Consider the following 17242-nt stretch of genomic DNA (forward strand, 5'->3'; position numbering starts at 1 on the left):
TGACCCAGCCCTGTCCGTGGACTGCAGCGCTCACAGATCAGCTACAAGTGCAACATGGTGCTACGGCCAATCCCGGAGCTGCTGGAGGACACCTCCAACCACCTCTCCATCGCCGTGCCTCGCCACCTCAAGGAGTCTCCAGCCCTCTCGTCCTCCTCAGATTCGGATGACCTGGACGAGCTGCCCTTCATCCCCATGCCGCACCAGGTGGAGTTCTCTGGCTCCCGCATGTCCCTCAACGAGATCCCCACAGATGATGAGATGCCGGGGCCAGCTGAGGGTCTGCGGCAGGAGGTGGCCATGCCAGGGGACGGCTCTGCCATGGAGTGGCAGAGCGAGGCCAAGGGAAAGGCTGTGGTGGCCCTGGGGAAGAGGCCGAGGGCCCCAGGGCCACGGCGGCAGTGTGCAGAGGTGGAGGCACCCAGCTCCTCTGATGAGGAGGACCCCGAGGCCCAGAAGCGGCTCGAGTATCCCCGCAAAGCCATGAGGAAGGGCTCCAGCCTGGAGTCCCCAGAGAGCGCCCGCCGGGGTGAGCTGAAGAGGGGCAGCTCGGCCGACAGTGCCCTGCTGAGCCGGCCCCCAGGCCTTGAGGAGGGGGCTGAGGTGGGCCGAGAGCCTCGTCGTGCCCTGGCCAAGGCGGCCTCCATGGAGCTGCCACGGCGGCGGGGGGCCGAGGACGAGCATGCCCAGCGCCTGGAGCTGATGCGGCAGCGCCTGCTGCGGGGCGGCACCGCCGATGGCAAGGTCAGCGGCTTGCGGGGTCCGCTCCTGGAAACACTTGGGGTCAGCCCCAACAAGAAGGGGCAGTGGCCGCCCCGCATGGAGCAACTGGCACCCTCAGTGCCGCGATTGGTGCGGGCAGCGTCCAGTGAGGCAGCCACGCCGCACCTGCTGCCCCCGGAGCGCGTCCTGCAGAAGAGCAGCTCCTTCAGCCACGGCGATGCCGAGCCCATTGTCCGGCACCGCCGCTCCGGAGCACCCCTGGAGATCCCGATGGCCCACACTGAGGTCCAGCGGCTCAAGGAGTCCCCATCGCTCTCGGCGCTCTCCGAGGCACGGCCCCAGATGCCAGAGACCACTGTACCACAGCCCCCTGCGGCCAAGGCTGCCCAGGAGAGGAGATCCAGCACTGAGGAGCGGGCCCAGTCCCAGGCCAGAGCTGCCACCACCACTGTGGGGAAGAAGCCGACGGAGGAAAAGGTGCCCACCAAGGCTGAAGCCACCAGAGCCACAGGGACCCCTGGGGTGGGGGCTGCCAGGCCCAGAGCAGCCACCCCACAGCAGCCTTCGGCTCCTGGTGCTCGCACCCCTAAGATGTCCTCCTATGCGGAGGTGATGCAGGCGATGGGAGCCATGTGGGAGGGGGAGCTGGCCACCAAGGAAGCCCCCCAGCCTGCTGCCCCTGCTGAGCACCCTGCACCGGCACCAGCACCAGAGGAGAAGAAGGAGGTGCAGCCTACCGGCTCCTCCTCCTCCCTGCTCATCCAAGACATTGACTCTGAGGAGGTCTTCGAGGCCAAATTCAAGCGGAGCCGTGAGTCATCCCTCAGCCGTGGGCTGAAGCTCCTCACCCGCTCCCGCTCTGAGGACCGGCACTTGGCCAGCCCCTCGGCCCGCGACGACGGCATTTACCGGCCCACACCAGCCGGAGTGCCCCTGGAGCTGCGCCGGAGCCAGCCCGCCGGCTTGGAGAAGTCCAAGTCGGTGCAGGACCTGCACGAGGTGGAGAAGGACAGCAGCTTCCTCCGCAGGATGTCTGTGCTCCTCAAGCGCACGCCACCCCCAGAGAGGAGGAAGAGCAAAGGGGAGGAAGGAGGCGGTGACACTCCGACCCGCGGGCGCCGCTTCTCCTGGAGCCTGGGCTTGGGCAGCTCCAAGGAGCGCAGGGACTCGGAGAGCCTCAAGTCGGAGCCGGGGGCTGGCGGGGAGTCGCCGGTGGTAGCAGTGCGGCGGAAGATCAGTGCCACTATGGAGCGGGTGTCCTCGCGGCTGCGCAGCCTGTCAGACGAGCGGCCCGAGGACGAGGGGTCGGGGGAGCTGGGTCAGCGGCGGCCCTCCCTGCTGCGCCGCTCCATCTCGGAGGGGGACAGCCTGCGACGGGTGGGCGTCGTGGCGCAGGACCAGGTGGGACCACCCCCGGCACCCGCACCATCTTCCGAATCCCTGCGCTCGGAGGGCAGCACCCGCTCCTCCGCCTCCGCCAAAGGTGAGCTGGGAGCTGGGAGCACCCTGGGGCCGAGCTGCCTCAGCACTGCCACGCAGGTATCCTGGTAAGCCCCCAGGAATCAGTCTTAGCCACCCTCTCCCCCCGTGTCCCCGCAGGTGAGGGGCAGAAGCGGTCACGCTGGGAGCGTTGGGGGCTCTCCCGGATGAAGAAGGAGAAGGTGGCCTCACAGCCCAGCATCCCCTCCAGTGTGCTGCGGGAGGATGGCTCTGCAGCTGGGCGGCAGTATGCATCCAGCGAGTCAGGTAGGCATGACAGGGATATGAAGCACATGGGTCATCCTCTGACACCCCGTCCTCACCATGCCCTCTGCTCTCCAGATTTCCCCCCCATTTTTCACATCAAGCTGAAGGACCAGGTGCTCCTGGAGGGCGATGCCCTGACTCTTTGCTGCCTGCCTGCTGGCTGCCCGACCCCCAGAATTGTCTGGATGAAAGGTGGGGGCTGCTGCTGCCAGGGCTGCCTGAATGAGCGGGTGCCCAGGGAGCAGCAGAAGCACTGATTTCCTCTGCTCCCCTTTGCAGATAAGCGGTCACTGCAGGCAGACAACGTGCTGAACATCATCTCCTGCAAGGACGGCCGACAGATGCTCACCATCTCCAAGGTCTCCAGGAAGGATGCGGGGCTATATGAGTGTGCAGCCGCCAACACCATGGGCACAGCCATCAGCTCCTGCACGCTGGCTGTGGCACGTAAGGACACACGGGTGGAGGGATCTCAGGGGACAGAGGTGCTGTCCCACAGGGACAGAACACATACCAGGTGCTGGGGATTGTTTGCTCGGGCTGCTCGGGGCTGGCTCTGGCAGGAGGGATGCATGCTTAGGCACTGCTGCTAACACGGTGAAACAGCCATGGAGCTGGGGACTCTCTAGGGCAGAGCACTGGATCCCTGCTCTGCACATCCCTACTTGGGGCTTCCAAGGCTTTTCAGGCTGCTGCTGCACAGGCATCTCCCTGTGTGTCCGAGCCCACATACCTTTCTGCTGGCCAGGCACCCAGCCTGCCTACTCTGTGTCCCCTGGCAGGGCTTCCCGGGCGGCCAGGCACCCCGGAGATCGCCCAGAAGTACAAGAACACGGTGCTGGTGCTATGGAAGCCCGCAGAGAGCAAAGCCCCCTGCACCTACACGCTGGAGCACAGGCTGGAGGGTACGTGGCCAGTGAAACATGGCCGCCCCCACTCTGCTTGGGGGCACCTTTGGCTGGGCTACAACGCTCCCCCTTGCATGGATGGGTGCTGGAGGCCTGGGAAAGTGGGACAGGGTGCAGCCGGAACCTCATCATGTCTCTGTGCCGGCAGGGGAGCACGAGTGGAAGTTGGTCAGCACTGGCATCACTGACTGCTACTTCAACGTGACAGAGCTGCCCCCTGGCAGCGCAGCCAAGTTCCGGGTCGCCTGCATCAATAAAGCTGGGCAGGGGCCTTACAGCACCCCATCAGGCAAAGTGCACCTGGAGGCAACGGGTAAGCCAGCTGTTCTCGTAGGGCAGTGCCCACTGTGAGCCCCGCGGCATGGGGCTGCAGCAGCACAGTGCTTTGGGGGCTCTTTGCCCAGGAATTTAGACAGTGGGATGCTGTTTGCACCCTGTTCCTGGATGCACATACCACAACTCTGCTCATGGCTCTCCTTCCTCCCTGCAGACTCCCATGCTGCTCCAGCCAAGAACACTGCCATCCCCGTGCCTGACAAGGCAGCTTCCAGCCGGTCGACCCAAACACCGCAGGCACAGTTGGAGCCCCCGGCCTCAGGGCTGCCCCCAACCACTCCACCTCGCAAGCACAAGGCAGTGCTGCAGAAGCCTGAGCAGGCACTGCAGCCAGGTGTCCCTGAGGGGGAACAGCCAGACCCCAAGCTCCCACCCAACATCACTGTCTGCGAGCCCCCAGAGCTGGTGTTCACTGCCCCTCAGACTACTGCCATGCCCCACACAGGCACCACTGCTGCTCCCATGGACACATCTGCTCCCACCTTGCCCACGCGGGTCTCCCACCAACCCAGAGCACCCTCTCCATCCAAACCCTCCCCTGCTCCCTCGGCGTCCACCACTCCCAACACTGCACCCACCAGGAAAATGCCCCCCTACATGGTCACATCCTTCGTGTCTATGCCCCCTGCCTCACCCCCTGCCCGGGAGGTGCCTGCCTCTACTCTATCCTCCAAGGAACCCTCAGGTGACAGCAGGGCCCCGGATGGCACGGCACTGCGGCAGGGTGTCCCCCAGAAGCCATACACTTTCCTGGATGAGAAAGCGAGGTGAGGAAGTGAGTGGGGGGGGGGGGGGGGGAGAGGGGGGAGGTGCTGTGCCAGGGTTCTCCTGGAGCATCCTGCACAGGGGGCTGAACATGACACTGTGCCTCAGGGGTCGCTTTGGGGTAATTCGGCTCTGCAAAGAGAATGCCACAGGAAAGCTCTTCATGGCCAAGATTGTGCCCTATGAGGCAGAGAGGAAGCAGAGCGTGCTGCAGGAGTATGAGATCCTGAAGGCACTGCACCACGAGCGGATCATGGCCCTACATGAGGCGTACATCACCCCTCGCTACCTGGTGCTCATCTGTGAGAACTGTGCTGGCAAGGAGATCCTCTACAGCATCGTGGACAGGTCCAGGGGGTGAGGGTGGCAGGGTTTTGGGGTCCAGTGTGGGAACCCTGCTCATGTCCCCTATCCCCAGGTTTCGCTACTCGGAGGACGATGTGGTGAGCTATGTCCTGCAGCTGCTGCAGGGCCTTGAGTACCTGCATGGCCGCCGCATTGTGCACCTTGACATCAAGCCTGACAACGTTGTGGTCTCGGGCACAAACGCTCTCAAGATCATTGATTTTGGCAGCGCCCAGACCTACAACCCCCTGGTGTTGCGGCAGCTGGGGCGACGTGTGGGCACACTGGAGTACATGTGTGAGTGGGGCATGCTATGCCCATGCATGGAGCCTGGGGAGCTAAGAGGTGCCTGGCGAAGCTGAGTAGTGGTTGGGATGCTGGGGATATCTAGAGGGGACTGTTAGAGCTGTTGGGCTCAGTGGGAGCATTTGGGTGTCTGTGCGGCAGTTGGGGTACCTGATGCTGGGTTGCGTTGGGGTGTCAGCAAGGAGTGCTGGGAGGGAAAAAAAGGTGGGGTGTTGGTGGTGCTGTGTTGGCTGTGGGTGTTGGGGGCGCTGTACTTACTACGGGTGCTGGGTTTGGCTGCTGTGCATATGACAGGGCTGCTCACTCTGTCTGCAGCGCCAGAAGTGGTGAAAGGCGACCCGGTGGGCTCCGCTGCGGATGTTTGGGGTGTTGGCGTCCTCACCTACATCATGTAAGAGAAGGGGACTTGGGGGTGAGCATCTGAGATGTAGGCCCCCCACCAAGGGCCACCAAGCTAGGGGGGGATGCTGTAGCTCTACAGACTGTTCTCAGCTGGATGTCTGTCCCACATGGGGATTGGGTGGGTGCTCGGTGTCCTCTCACCACTGTGCCCAGCCCGTGCCACTTCTTCCCTCCCAGGCTGAGTGGGCGGTCACCATTCTTTGAACTGGACCCCATTGAGACAGAGAACCGCATCCTGGCAGGGCGCTTTGATGCCTTCAAGCTGTACCCCAACGTCTCACAGAGCGCTGCCCTCTTCATCCGCAAGGTCCTCACCGTCCACCCCTGGTGAGTGCCTCCTGAGCCCCATGCCTGCTTAGGAAGACCCAGGGGACACTCAGGGGGTCTTGGAGGGAGGTGCTGGTGTTTGGCTTTGGGACGGTGTGGAGGTGGTGGGCACCCTGTGGTCTCTGACACTGAACTGCCACAGGAGCCGCCCCACGGTGAAGGACTGCTTCGCCAACACCTGGCTCCAGGATGCCTACCTGATGAAGCTGCGCCGCCAGACTCTCACCTTCACCACCAATCGCCTCAAGGAGTTCCTGGTGGAGCACCAGCGGCGCCGTGGTGAGGCTGTCACCAAGCACAAGGTCTTACTCCGCTCCTACCAGGGTGGCCAGCCACCAGGGCCGCAGTAGCCGTGAGGGGTGAGGAGCCAGAGGAACATTCCAGGGGCCGCGGGACAGGGCGGCCGAGGAGCCAGGATGAGCCCACGGACCCCACCTGCCAGGGATGCCGGCAGGGCAGGACAGGGACAGAGATGAGTGGCGTCTTTCAGTGGAGTCGAAGAAGAGTTTCCAGAAAATGGTGCCCCAGCTGGGGTCAGATGGCAATGCTGGAATGGATGGAGAATGTGGCAGAGGGTTGGGGGAAGAATGTGATGGGGACAGAATGCAGATGGAGGTCTGGAAGATCTGCCAGCATGCCGGCCAGCCTAGGCCACGTGGTCAGTGGGGGACTGGCCCAAAGATGTGGCTGCCCCTGCAGCATCCAGCCCAGCCACGTGCCTTACCCGCAGCCCGTGGCTCCCACTGTCATGACACGGGGGGACAAGGGGCGGCCTCATCCCCTAACACAGACTGGGGATGCCCACGGTCAGCGTGCTCTGCACGGGAGTGCCGAAGACAGAGGCTGCTCCGCTGGGCTGCGCAGAGGGGCCAGCCGGCAGCACGGGCCTGCTTCTGCTCCAGAGGGCTGCAGCCCGGGCCCCACACCGGTGCCTTCCCTGGGCTACACATGTTCTGCACCTGCTCAGGCCAACACTGCTCTTGCTTCTGGGGGCACTGGGAGCAGGAAGAGATGCTTGCAGCTGCCCGTATCCAAAACGCTCCATGCAGCCCCCTCCCGCCCCACGTGCAACCCCACATGTGCCTTGCTGAACCACACGCCCCACGCACATGCACGCCCTCGCACACACACGCTGCCCTGCGGGGTGCCCCACGCTGCGCGGATCCCATCGCCTCCCCTAGGTGCCCCCGGCTGGGGCAGCACGGGGCAACTGCACTGCAGCGACTGGACTTTATTTATGGACAGCGGGGAGAAGTTCTGCCCCTGCTCTGTGCCCCCACCTCTCTGCCAGGCCCCGGAGGCGCTGCTGTCCCTGCGGGCTGAAGCGAGTGCCGTGCCAGAGCAGCAATAAAGGCCCTGAGCAGCCCGAGTCTGTCCGCGTGCCTCTGTGGGAGGGGTAGCGTGGCTACGGGGTGGCGACAGCCTGAGGGAGAGCCTGGAGGGGATTCAGCTCAGGGGTCGACTGAAGGCTGGGAGGAGCAGCGGCTCGGGGCGGGCCATGCACGCACACAGCGCGTTCCCTCAGCCCGCACCACCAGGCCTCGCTCACGCCCCGCACCGCAACGGCCCCACGCGCATGCGCACGGCCACGCCCTAAACGCGTGCGCGGCTGCTCTAGCAGCGCTACGGCGCCCCCTGGCGGGCGGCGGGCGCGGCGCCGGGGCGCGGGGCGGTGCCGGCGGTGACGCGACGGCGCCGGCGGAGCGCGCTGATGTGTCCCGGAAGTGTCTCGCCAGGCCGGGGCAGCCGTGCCGTCATGCCGCTGAAGGCCGTGATCCTCATCGGGGGCCCGCAGAAGGGTAAGTGGCCGGGCTCCGCGGGGCGGCCGACCCGCGCCCGGCCCCGCCGACCCGCTGTGCACCGCAGGCACCCGCTTCCGGCCGCTCTCCTTCGAGGTGCCCAAGCCGCTGTTCCCCGTGGCCGGCGTGCCCATGGTGCAGCACCACATCGAGGCGTGCGCCAAGGTACGCGGGGGCCGGGCTGAGCCGGGCCGGGCCGGGCGCCGTGCAGGAGCTGCCCTCCCACTGTGCCCCCGCAGGTGCCCGGCCTGAAGGAGATACTGTTGATGGGCTTCTACCAGCCCCACGAAGCCCTCAGCCGCTTCCTGGCGGCGGCCCAGCAGGAATTCAAGATTCCCATCAGGTGGGTGCTCTGCCGGGTGCCCCCCTTGGCCCTGCCTTCCCTTCTCACCCATCCCAGAGCGCTTGTTGCAAAGCACATCTATCTCTGAGCCCTCCCTCCCTCACAGGTACCTGCAGGAGTACGCAGCTCTGGGCACGGCTGGGGGCATCTACCACTTCCGTGACCAGATCCTGGCAGGTGGTGCTGATGCATTCTTTGTCCTCAACGCGGACGTGTGCTCCGAGTTCCCCTTGCAGGAGATGCTGGACTTCCGACAACAGCACGGGGACACGGACAGCTTTGTCATCCTGGGCACCACGGTGCGTGGCAGGGACAGGGAGTGGTGCAGCTGTGGCATGGGCTTGGCTGGAAGCTGTTGGATGAGCCCTAGGCTGTGAGCTCTGCTTTCACCCACCTGCTGCTCCCCTGGCACTGACACACCCCGCTCTGCAGGCCAACAGGACGCAGGCTCTGAATTATGGCTGCATCGTGGCCAACGCGGACACGCAGGAGGTAGAGGAAGACAAAGAGTGAACAGTAGACGTGGTGCTGGGGCTCTGCCGTGGCCCTCACATCTCTCCTTCACTCAGGTCCAGCACTACGTTGAGAAGCCCAGCACGTTTGTCAGTGAGATCATCAACTGTGGCATCTACCTTTTCACACCAACCATCTTCCAGCACATTGGCGAGGTCTTCCAAAGGAACCAGCAGGAGCTAGCACTGTGAGAGCCCCTTTCTGCCCCGTGTCTCTCCTACCCCACTGCTCCCCAGGCCTGCAGCAGCACACTCATCCTCCATTCTTTCTCTATCTTCTTTCCTCCTTTGCCATCACTCACTTGTTTCCTGGTCCTGCACCAGCTGTCCTTACCTTGGGTAAGTCAGTCCTTCTGTGTCTGTGATGGCTGCTCTGTGCTGGATTGTGCCTGGTGGTAATGCATGCTTTCCTCCCTGCTACAGCCCTGCAAGGCTGTCCTGTGCATCTCTTCCCGATGCCCTTTCCGTTCCTCTCCTCCCATCCCATTCTCATACAGCTCTGGACAAGGGGCTTTTCAACTGGGAGCACTCTGCTTCCCCTTTCAGCTCTCTGCACAGCAGCCTGTCACTTTTGCCACCACCCAGCATCAATCCTGCTGTGCAGGGCTCTGGGCTAGGGGACAGGATCTGTCACAACCTGGGTTGGGTGGAGCTCTTGCACCATCCACTTCTGGCACAGAACTTATTCCAGCTGGCAGAGTAACTGCAGGCTTGGCAGAGATGGCCCTGTCTCTGGGGAGAAGTGCACATCTAGGAAGGAGCCCCCCAGTTTTGGAGAGGGTCTGCCAGGGTCCCCTGCTGGGGCAGGGATCTAAGAGACCTTTTGCTTGCAGAGAGGAGAACTCCAATGGCTGGCAGCGTGCCGAAGTGATCCGGCTGGAGCAGGATGTGTTCACAGCCCTGGCTGGGAGCGGTAAACTCTACGTCTACAAAACTGATGGCTTCTGGAGCCAGATCAAATCAGCTGGGTAAGGGCTTTGGCTGGTGCAGCAGGAGCTCTGAGTAAGTTATGCCAGATGTGGGAGAGGCAGATGCCCAGACAGAGCCTGGTGGGTGGATAGGATGGCAGGTACTGAATTCAGACTCTCCTCTGTCCTGAAGGCAGAGAGACAATAACAGTCTTCTATTTTTCCTCCCCAGCTCTGCAATCTATGCCAGTCGCCTCTACCTGAACCAGTACAGCCAAAGCCACCCAGAGAGGCTGGCCCAAAACAAACCTGGAGGCCCCATCATCCGAGGTACTTCACTGACATCTCCCCAGAGCCTGGGAGCTGCCTTGGGTAGCCAGGGTCCACAGACAGCTTTTCCCATGCTCTCAGAGCCAGGTGCTGCTTGGGCTCTGGTCTGCTTCCCTTCACATAGCTGCCTTGTGTTGCAGGGAATGTGTACATCCACCCTACAGCTTCTGTTGACAGCACAGCAGTGGTGAGTGCAGGAAGACTGCGGGGTTGAGGACACCACTGTCCATGACCTTACCCCAATCCTCTGTCTTCACAGCTAGGCCCCAATGTCTCCATTGGGGAAGGAGTGATGGTGGGAGCTGGTGTGCGCATACGCGAGTCCATCATCCTGCATGGGGCCTCACTGCACGTAAGCAGGGTTTGCTCTTGGGCAGGGTTAGTCTCCTCTTCAGCCCCCTGCTGCACCACTCATCCACCACTGTACTCCAGGACCACACCTGTGTCCTCAATACCATCGTGGGCTGGGACAGCACCATTGGGCGCTGGGCCCGGGTTGAAGGGACACCCAGTGACCCCAACCCCAACGATCCCTATGCCAAAATTGACAGCGAGACACTCTTCCGTGACGGCCGCCTCACGCCTTCCATCACAATCCTGGGTAAGTACATCCCAGCCCTACACCAGGTCCTACAGTGTGAGTCAGGGTCCTCTTTCTCTTTTTAAACCCCTCATGCTCTCCCTGTAGGCTGCAGTGTCACCATTCCTGCTGAGGTTGTTATTCTCAATTCCATCGTCCTTCCTCACAAGGAGCTGAGCCGCAGCTACAAGAACCAGATCATCCTGTGAGTCAGCTGCTTGCTGGGGTGGGATGGCCTCTGCCAGCCCCCAGATAGGGCTTCACCTCCTGGGGACTCCCAGCACTCCAGAGAGCCAGGTGTGGGAGCCTTGCAAGTGCCTGAAGCCAGCTCCAGATAGACATTAAAGCTGGTGAGCCATCAGTCTCGCGTGCTGCTTCTCTTGCAGCCCAGGGTGAGGCTTTGGGCCTACACAGGGCCCTTGGCTCCAGGCCAGCTGCTGGCTGAGCAGATCACCTGCTCCCTGCAGCATCTTAGGTCCTGAACTCTGGGTACTGCCATAGGAAAGGGCACTACCAGCATGGCCTTGCCCTGGAAAACTTGGTACTCCTGCCCTAGCTCTTCAACAGCTGCTCTTTCCAACTCCTCATAAGGTGTTGGCCCATCTCAGGGGAGCTTTGAATTGCCTGTTCTGCCCAGACACCCCACCCAGCATGAGCCTGGTGGGAGGATTCAGCAGCGTGATTGCAAGAGCCTGAGCTGGACTTCTGCCTACCGTGGGGCAATGCCAGCAGCATTGGACTGGTCTAACAGCACTGGATGGGACAGCGAGCTCTGTCACATCACTGCTGTCCCTGGAGGTAGCTGTGGAAGTACCCACTCCCATAGAAGCACCTTCATACAAAGGCTCAGTGTGAGGCAGAGCTGGCAGCCTGCGCTCTTGTCAGGCTGTAACTTGCACAGGTTACAATAGGGCAATGGCTCCCTGCCTTCCTGAGGGCCAACACAGGGGCCTCACTGCATGCCTGCCCTCGCACCAGTGATGGCCACAGGGCACAGGAGCAATCATCTCACTTGTGTGCAGGGGTAGAGAGATTTACCGCCTTGCTGCGGCTTGTAAAACCTGTTTTTATTGAAGGCAGCTCACTGCTGATCCTGGCACACAGTAGAAACCAGTGCTGCCCTTTATCCACTTATCTCCCTGCCTTCCCTCCATGTCATGCAGCTCTGCACTAAAGCCCTGTGTGCTGCCGAGGGCGCATCACGCCTCACTTCCCACCAGGCACTGCATTAGGGATTCTCCATCCATCCCATACCACCCCAGCTGGATGGATTTGCAGCAAATCCTTGCTCCCAGCCTTGTGCATTCCTTTGCCAGTTCTGCTGTGGTCCTTGGTGAAGATTAGCTGTTCCCTCTGACTTTAAGCACATTAAACTCTTTCAGTTTTGCCTCTGCCTTGGATGTGCTAATTTTCTTGCCCTCTGGTGAACACCCCTGCATTGAGGGGAGCTGAGCCAAAGTACTTGCTCACTTCTGAATATTTTTCCTGTGTCCCATACCTGCCCTGGGTTTTAGTATGGACAAAGGTTTCTCAGCTGCTGGACATGGCTCTGGCAATTTTTCCCCCTGTTGTGCAAGGCCCCTTTTCCCTCAGTAACCCCCTTACTGCCTGTTCCTTGTGCTACATAATAGGTGTCAGGTAGGGGGGAAACGAGCCCTGCCTGGGCCATTGCCCATCCACCCACTCTGCTGCAAGCAGAGCCTTGCACACCTCTGCTGCATATTGCAGCTCTGCTGAAGGTGAGGAAGGAGTTAAAAGGGGCCCTGAGTTAAAAGGAAGGGAAGTCTTGGGGCTGTTCTGCCCTTAGCAGCAGCTCTGATTACTGGAGGCCATCAGCATCTGGGCTGACAAGGGGCCCACAGTAGAGGGGCTGCAGGGGGCCCTGCCTTTCCCTCCCTGCCCATGAGTGATGGCAGCTGTCTTGCCTCTGTAGAAACAAGATGCCGGGGACTGCTGTGCACAGTGCTTTCAGCACAGCTCTTGCCCACTGAGCCCTCAGCCCAGCCCAGTCCTGTCCATATATCCTGGAGCTCTCCTGCTGCAGATGCCACTCACACTCAGGCCAGTTTTGCTGCAAACATTTAATACAAACCAACCAGTAAGCCCCACACGGGGCATCATCCCTGTACCACCCAAAGCTACAGGGAAGCTGAGCACCACAGGCTCACGCTGCTCCCTCCTCTTTCTCTTCCTCCTCGCTACTCCGTCACCAGTTCCATCCCTAGGGAGCCACAGCTACACTGGAGAGGGGAAGAACCGCCCCACCTTCCCAGGGGCTGCCCTCTGCCTGCGGGGGAACACAGGAGATGAGTCAGGATGCGAGGCAGGCACCCCCCAACCCCCCTCCAGCAGCACTTACGGTGCCTGGGTGGCTGTGCCCACGCAGCTCCGCAGGGCACCAGGCAGGCAGCACGTCCTGGTGGGGCTCAGCTGTCCCATAAGTGGCTCTGGGGCAGTGATGGGGCAGAACAGCGGCTCTGGAGGACACAGGATGGTTTAGGGGCAAGGAGTCACACCCTGGCTCTGCTGCGGCTACGGGTGTCCCACACACTCACCGTGTTTGCTGCTTGGATCTGGCGTTGGCACTGGGTTCTCTTGTTCTGTCCCCACAAAGCCCCTCCAGAAGTCAGATGGCAGTGCCAGGAGCCGAGCCACCACCTGCACAGAGGGAGGAATAGATGCTGGAGGAGGGGCAGGCAGCACCTGTGGCAGCACCAGCAGCCTGTGCTCCACTCACCTTGCACTGCCGTGGTGTGTCCTCCATGATTGCAAGCGGTGTGGGGTTGGCGGAGCCGTGCCCCACCAGCGTGGGGCCGAAGACACGGGACAGGTTGAGGACATCCATCTTGCACTCGGGGCTGCGTGACACCCTGCGAGGGGACAGGGTGGGCACATGGCTTGGCTGTAGGGTGCCCACCTCTACATGCGGGGAGGGCTGGAGTCCTGCAGCCCTCACCTGAGCAGGTGCAGCATGAGGAAGGCCAGCGTGTCCCTGTTGGCGGCAGGCAGCTTGCCCACCACGTGCCGCAGGGCCGTGCCGCAGGCAGCCTCGTCGGGGATGTCTGCGGAGGCACTGGGTATTACGGGAGCGGAGCGGCCCCCGCCCCATCCGAATCCCCACAGCCCCGCTCACCGGCAGCCCGCAGGAAGGCCGGGTGCAGACCGAAAGTGACCAGCGGCTCCTTGAGGCTCCGCAGGAAGTCCTTGAGCACGCCGCACACCACGTGGATGTCGGCCACGCCGCTTGGTGTCTCCCCGCCATGCAGCAGCCGCCGCTTCCACTCTCGCACCAGCGGCTCCGCGCCCGGCACCCGGTACAGCCCAGCCTGCGGGGTCCGAGCGGCTCAGCCTGCGGGGAGCACGGCCTCACCCCACACCACCACGTCCCCTACCTCAGCCAGGCCCCGCGTCTCCACCTCGGTAACGCACTGCACCACCAGCGCTGGGACCAGCGGGGCGGTCCGGGGGGCGAAGTCGGCCAGCACACCCTGGAGAGGGGGGGCAACGAGAAGGGAGGGCAGCGCTTGGCCCGCTCAGCACCCAGCCCTGGTGCCCGGGGACGCGGCCACCCGCTCACCTCGCGGGGCCGGGGCTGTGGGCGAGGCCGGGCGGTGCACGGCCCGGGGCAGCGCTCCCGGCACTTGGGATGCAGCAGCAGCTGGCACTGGCGGCATTTGAGCGCAGCCCTCCCGAAGCGCAGGCGGGAGCTACAGGCACCGCAGGGCTCCGGGCGGATGACCTGGGGTGGGGAGACGGGGTGAGGGCCCAGCACCGCTCTGGCCGTTGCTGGCTCCCCTCACCATAGGGTCCAATGAAAGGAGAGGGTGCTCGGCCCGCACCATTTTGGAGGAGAAGTGGTGCTGGGGGGACAGGAAGTCAGGTGGAGGGGAGTGAGGGGGGCCCGGCGCCGGCTGCCCCACAGAGCTGCCCTCAGCCTGGCTCTCCTGCACCAATGCACGGCCGCCCCGATCCTCGCTGGTGCCCCACACTGTGGTCAGCTCTGCAAAGAGAAGGAGCAGTGCAGGGTTCCCCAAAGCCAAGGGATGTGGGAGGCTCCCCGCTTCCTGGGAATCCATCAGCCCCCCAGTGGGGATGGAGGCATATGGCACATCCAGAGGACCTTAGTGCCACACAACCATCTCCCAGCTGATCTCCCCTGCAATGGAAGTACCCCAGTTCCAGTCTCACTTCCCCCACATAAGCATACTGTTTGCACCCAAGCCCTCGCTTCCCCCCCACCGTGACCTGCATGGGTGGAGATGCGGTGACCCTGGCGCGAGCAGCGGCGTGGCACTAGCACAGGAGGCGGGGGGCTGCGGGCAGACTCCAGGACTTCAGCAGGACGGGGTGCAGGGGGGATGCTCTCCTGTGAAGCAGAGACAGTGAGGTGATGTCTGGCTAAAGCCCCACAGACTGCTCAGCCAGCTGCCCAGCCCAGGGGATCTCCACTCACAGTGCTGGAGGGTGCCACAGAAGAACGGTGCCGCTTCGCCACAACCACAGGGCCAACCTGAGGGGCCAGGGACAGGCGCTGGAGACAGAACAGAAGGATTGATGAAGAGGAGAACCTCTCCCTGACTGCCCACCAAGCACCCAGATGCAATGGTTTCAGCCCCCAAAAATGTGGCTGCATCCAGACCCCACAGCAGCCACATAGGAACCCAGACCTAGGGAGCAGGAGCCCAGGCCAGGGCTGCAATGCAGAGCAGCACGCAGGATGCCCACACGTGGGGATGAATTATTAAGGAGCCCAGCTGGGCCACAGCACAGGGTAATGGAGTTTCTATTGATTGCAGAGGTTTGCTGAGAGACGGCGCTCCCAGCCCAGCAGCAATACATTAACCCCCTGCCAGGCTCCTCACAGCCCTCTGTGCAGGGATGGAAGGATATCATGCCCCAGCATCCCTCCTACACACCTGTCTCTCCTGGGCCTTGCGCTTCAGGGCCCGCACCACCATCACATCAACATCCTGAAAGACAGCAGAGGTGCTGGCATTTGCCAGGCCAACAGCACCCCAGCACCTGAGCTCTGCCCATCACCATGGGCAGTTCCTGAAGTTCCCCCAGGTCACTCCTCACCACATCATCCTCAGTGCGGTCATAGCTGATGCCTGAGTGGGACAGGAGGGACTGGCATGACTCATCCACAGCAGATGACCTGTGGAAAGAGTTTGGTGTCAGCACAACTGGGGTACCCCCAACCCTGCCCAGTGCCCCCACAGCTCTGCTCACCTCCTGCCTGCTGCCAGGGCTGTCCCCAGACGCCATCCAGACAGGGTGCTGAGAACAGAGAACTGCTCTTCACTGCCCCACGACTCCTGCATCAGCAGCTCAAGGACCAGCTGCAGCCTGCGCTCCTGTGACCCAAATGGGATGGCATGAGGCAAGCACTCCCAGCACCCCTGCTGTGTGCCAGCTGTCAGCCCAGCAGACCTGTTTCTCCAGCTCAGCCTCTGCACGGTGCCGCTTCTTCATCTCCACCTCCACCTGGTTGCGGGCGTGCTTCAGCTTCACCTCCAGTGCCATCCGCTCAGCCTCAGCACGGGCCAGCTGCTCGTGGGTACGCTGCCTGTCCTTCTCCAGCCAGCAGCACCGCTGGCGTGTCGTCTCAAAGCTGCGTACAACGCGGATGAAGTCTGCAGGTAACAGCAGTGAGTGGCAAACCGAGCTGGAGGCCGCCCTCAGAGCCCCCTACGAGCTCCACACAGAGATGTCTCACACACCGACCTTCCTCCAGGCGGCCGTCCAGCTCCAGCAGCTGCCGTGCCCGCTCCAGCTGGGCCAGCAGGCGACCGCAGCGCCGCCGCAGCAGCATCCTGCCCCGATGGGCGGATGGACGGTTCGGATAGACGGGACGCACCGCACACCCCCTACCCGCCTCCGCCGCTGCAATAGTGCTCCGCCCCACGGCGCCGGGACAGCGCAGGCTCCGAGGGGCAAGGGGCCCTCTCTGCCGGCCTATGTGGGCCGGGGGCCGGGGTGGAGCCCGGCCCGACCCCGCCTCCCGCAGCCCCGACGGCTCCCGGCGCGAGGCCCGCGGCTCCGACGGCTTCGGGGCTCCCGGCGGGGCTCCCGGCGGGGCTGTGTCCTGCAGATGGAGCCACCTCCCTGCCGCAAAGCTCGGTTGCTGCCCGGGCCCGCTGGGATGCTGTACCCCACAGGACCCCCGCCCTGCGCACCCTCCCTGTCAAAGTTCCCAGTTCCTCTGTCTCTGAGCTCCCGCAGGGGCTCTGAGCGGGTTGATGGGGCCTTTGCTGAATGGCAGCCACCCCTCCTTGATGCCTGTCCCGACCTGCTGCAGATGCCGGGAATAGCAGTGGGGTTGGCGGCAGGGCTGGGCGTGCAGGGGGGCCCCGTGCAAACGCACACACACATACACACTGGCTGGGTCTCACCTGCCCTCACACCTCCCCGGATACCTCTTTGCACCCCTAGCACCCCAGTGCCTCCAGGCACTGAAAAGGGACGGGGGGGGGGGGGGGGGGGACGGACGACACAGAGCAGGTAGCACCCCACATCGCAGGATGACTTAGAAACACAAAGAGGCACCAGCATGGGCTCATTATGTAGGGTCCAAATGTGCAGGGCTTAGAGCAGAGCCTTGGGAGCAGGTGGCGTGGGGTGGGGTCCCCCCATGGGCACAGAGCTGTGCCAGGGCAGCACCAACACTGCCACAGTGGGTGCTGAGCTGGCAGGTGGGGAGCAGAGAGTGCTTCTCCAAGGATCTCCTTCCTCCCAAGGTTGAATATGAGTCAGGGTTTGGAGCGACTTTAATTACTGCCAGATCGATAGGCTCAGCGTGGCCGAGCAAAATCCAATTGCGGCCCCAGGAGCCTCTCTGCTCAGCCCTAGCAGGGGACAGAGGGGTGTTTGTCCCCTTGGGGTAGCTTTGCCTCAGCCAACACATCCCCT

General features: G+C 62.9%; 4 protein-coding genes across 5 annotated transcripts in view; 2 read left to right on the forward strand and 2 right to left on the reverse strand.

The window, feature by feature from the left end:
- LOC125696601 (aspartyl aminopeptidase) overlaps positions 1 to 4969 on the reverse strand; it is a 43952-nt gene extending 38983 nt beyond the window's left edge. Inside the window, exon 1 of the mRNA XM_048952470.1 lies at positions 4961 to 4969. Coding sequence (XP_048808427.1) covers positions 4961 to 4966 — 6 coding nt within the window. The 5' untranslated portion in view covers positions 4967 to 4969. The remainder of the gene's footprint in view (positions 1 to 4960) is intronic.
- Positions 1 to 7224, forward strand: part of SPEG (striated muscle enriched protein kinase) — a 31124-nt gene extending 23900 nt beyond the window's left edge. The window contains 12 exon segments of the mRNA XM_048952464.1: positions 28 to 2206; positions 2323 to 2469; positions 2545 to 2661; positions 2749 to 2916; positions 3252 to 3374; positions 3526 to 3690; positions 3868 to 4480; positions 4587 to 4826; positions 4897 to 5120; positions 5445 to 5520; positions 5709 to 5858; positions 6001 to 7224. Of these exon segments, the coding sequence (XP_048808421.1) occupies positions 28 to 2206; positions 2323 to 2469; positions 2545 to 2661; positions 2749 to 2916; positions 3252 to 3374; positions 3526 to 3690; positions 3868 to 4480; positions 4587 to 4826; positions 4897 to 5120; positions 5445 to 5520; positions 5709 to 5858; positions 6001 to 6208 (4410 nt within the window). The 3' untranslated portion in view covers positions 6209 to 7224.
- A 300-nt stretch (positions 7225 to 7524) lies between these two features.
- Positions 7525 to 11724, forward strand: GMPPA (GDP-mannose pyrophosphorylase A). The gene is made up of 12 exons (XM_048953607.1): positions 7525 to 7657; positions 7725 to 7822; positions 7897 to 8000; positions 8107 to 8299; positions 8433 to 8492; positions 8570 to 8700; positions 9346 to 9480; positions 9653 to 9750; positions 9891 to 9937; positions 10010 to 10102; positions 10183 to 10351; positions 10439 to 11724. The coding sequence occupies exons 1-12, from the start codon at positions 7570 to 7572 to the stop codon at positions 10537 to 10539; spliced, it is 1317 nt and encodes a 438-aa protein (XP_048809564.1). The 5' UTR covers positions 7525 to 7569; the 3' UTR covers positions 10540 to 11724.
- A 675-nt stretch (positions 11725 to 12399) lies between these two features.
- On the reverse strand, positions 12400 to 16250 carry LOC125696740 (rac GTPase-activating protein 1-like). 2 transcript variants are annotated; one of them, XR_007378489.1, is made up of 16 exons: positions 16058 to 16250; positions 15764 to 15966; positions 15563 to 15687; positions 15410 to 15488; positions 15247 to 15300; positions 14784 to 14861; positions 14576 to 14696; positions 14170 to 14330; positions 13908 to 14069; positions 13723 to 13818; positions 13464 to 13656; positions 13287 to 13322; positions 13068 to 13200; positions 12886 to 12988; positions 12690 to 12807; positions 12400 to 12617 (listed from the first exon to the last, which is right to left on the reverse strand). XR_007378489.1 is itself a non-coding variant. In XM_048952816.1 (16 exons), the coding sequence occupies exons 1-16, from the start codon at positions 16143 to 16145 to the stop codon at positions 12566 to 12568; spliced, it is 1872 nt and encodes a 623-aa protein (XP_048808773.1). In that variant the 5' UTR covers positions 16146 to 16250; the 3' UTR covers positions 12400 to 12565. The 2 variants fall into 2 exon arrangements, 1 of the variants encoding a protein (XP_048808773.1); XM_048952816.1 differs by having other exon boundaries at positions 13287 to 13392.
- Between the last annotated feature and the right edge of the window lie 992 nt (positions 16251 to 17242).

Source organism: Lagopus muta, chromosome 8 (genome assembly GCF_023343835.1).
Source record: "Lagopus muta isolate bLagMut1 chromosome 8, bLagMut1 primary, whole genome shotgun sequence".
Taxonomy (NCBI): domain Eukaryota; kingdom Metazoa; phylum Chordata; class Aves; order Galliformes; family Phasianidae; genus Lagopus; species Lagopus muta.

Coding starts and splice junctions, on each gene's coding strand:
- GMPPA (XM_048953607.1), top strand. CDS start 7,570: ATGTGTCCCGGAAGTGTCTCGCCAGGCCGGGGCAGCCGTGCCGTCATG. Junction 7,658..7,724: donor CATCGGGGGCCCGCAGAAGG/GTAAGTGGCCGG, acceptor TGTGCACCGCAG/GCACCCGCTTCCGGCCGCTC. Junction 9,481..9,652: donor AGCCAGATCAAATCAGCTGG/GTAAGGGCTTTG, acceptor TTTCCTCCCCAG/CTCTGCAATCTATGCCAGTC.
- LOC125696740 (XM_048952816.1), bottom strand. CDS start 16,145: ATGCTGCTGCGGCGGCGCTGCGGTCGCCTGCTGGCCCAGCTGGAGCGG. Junction 15,967..16,057: donor GGACGGCCGCCTGGAGGAAG/GTCGGTGTGTGA, acceptor TGTTACCTGCAG/ACTTCATCCGCGTTGTACGC. Junction 12,808..12,885: donor AGATCCAAGCAGCAAACACG/GTGAGTGTGTGG, acceptor TGTGTCCTCCAG/AGCCGCTGTTCTGCCCCATC.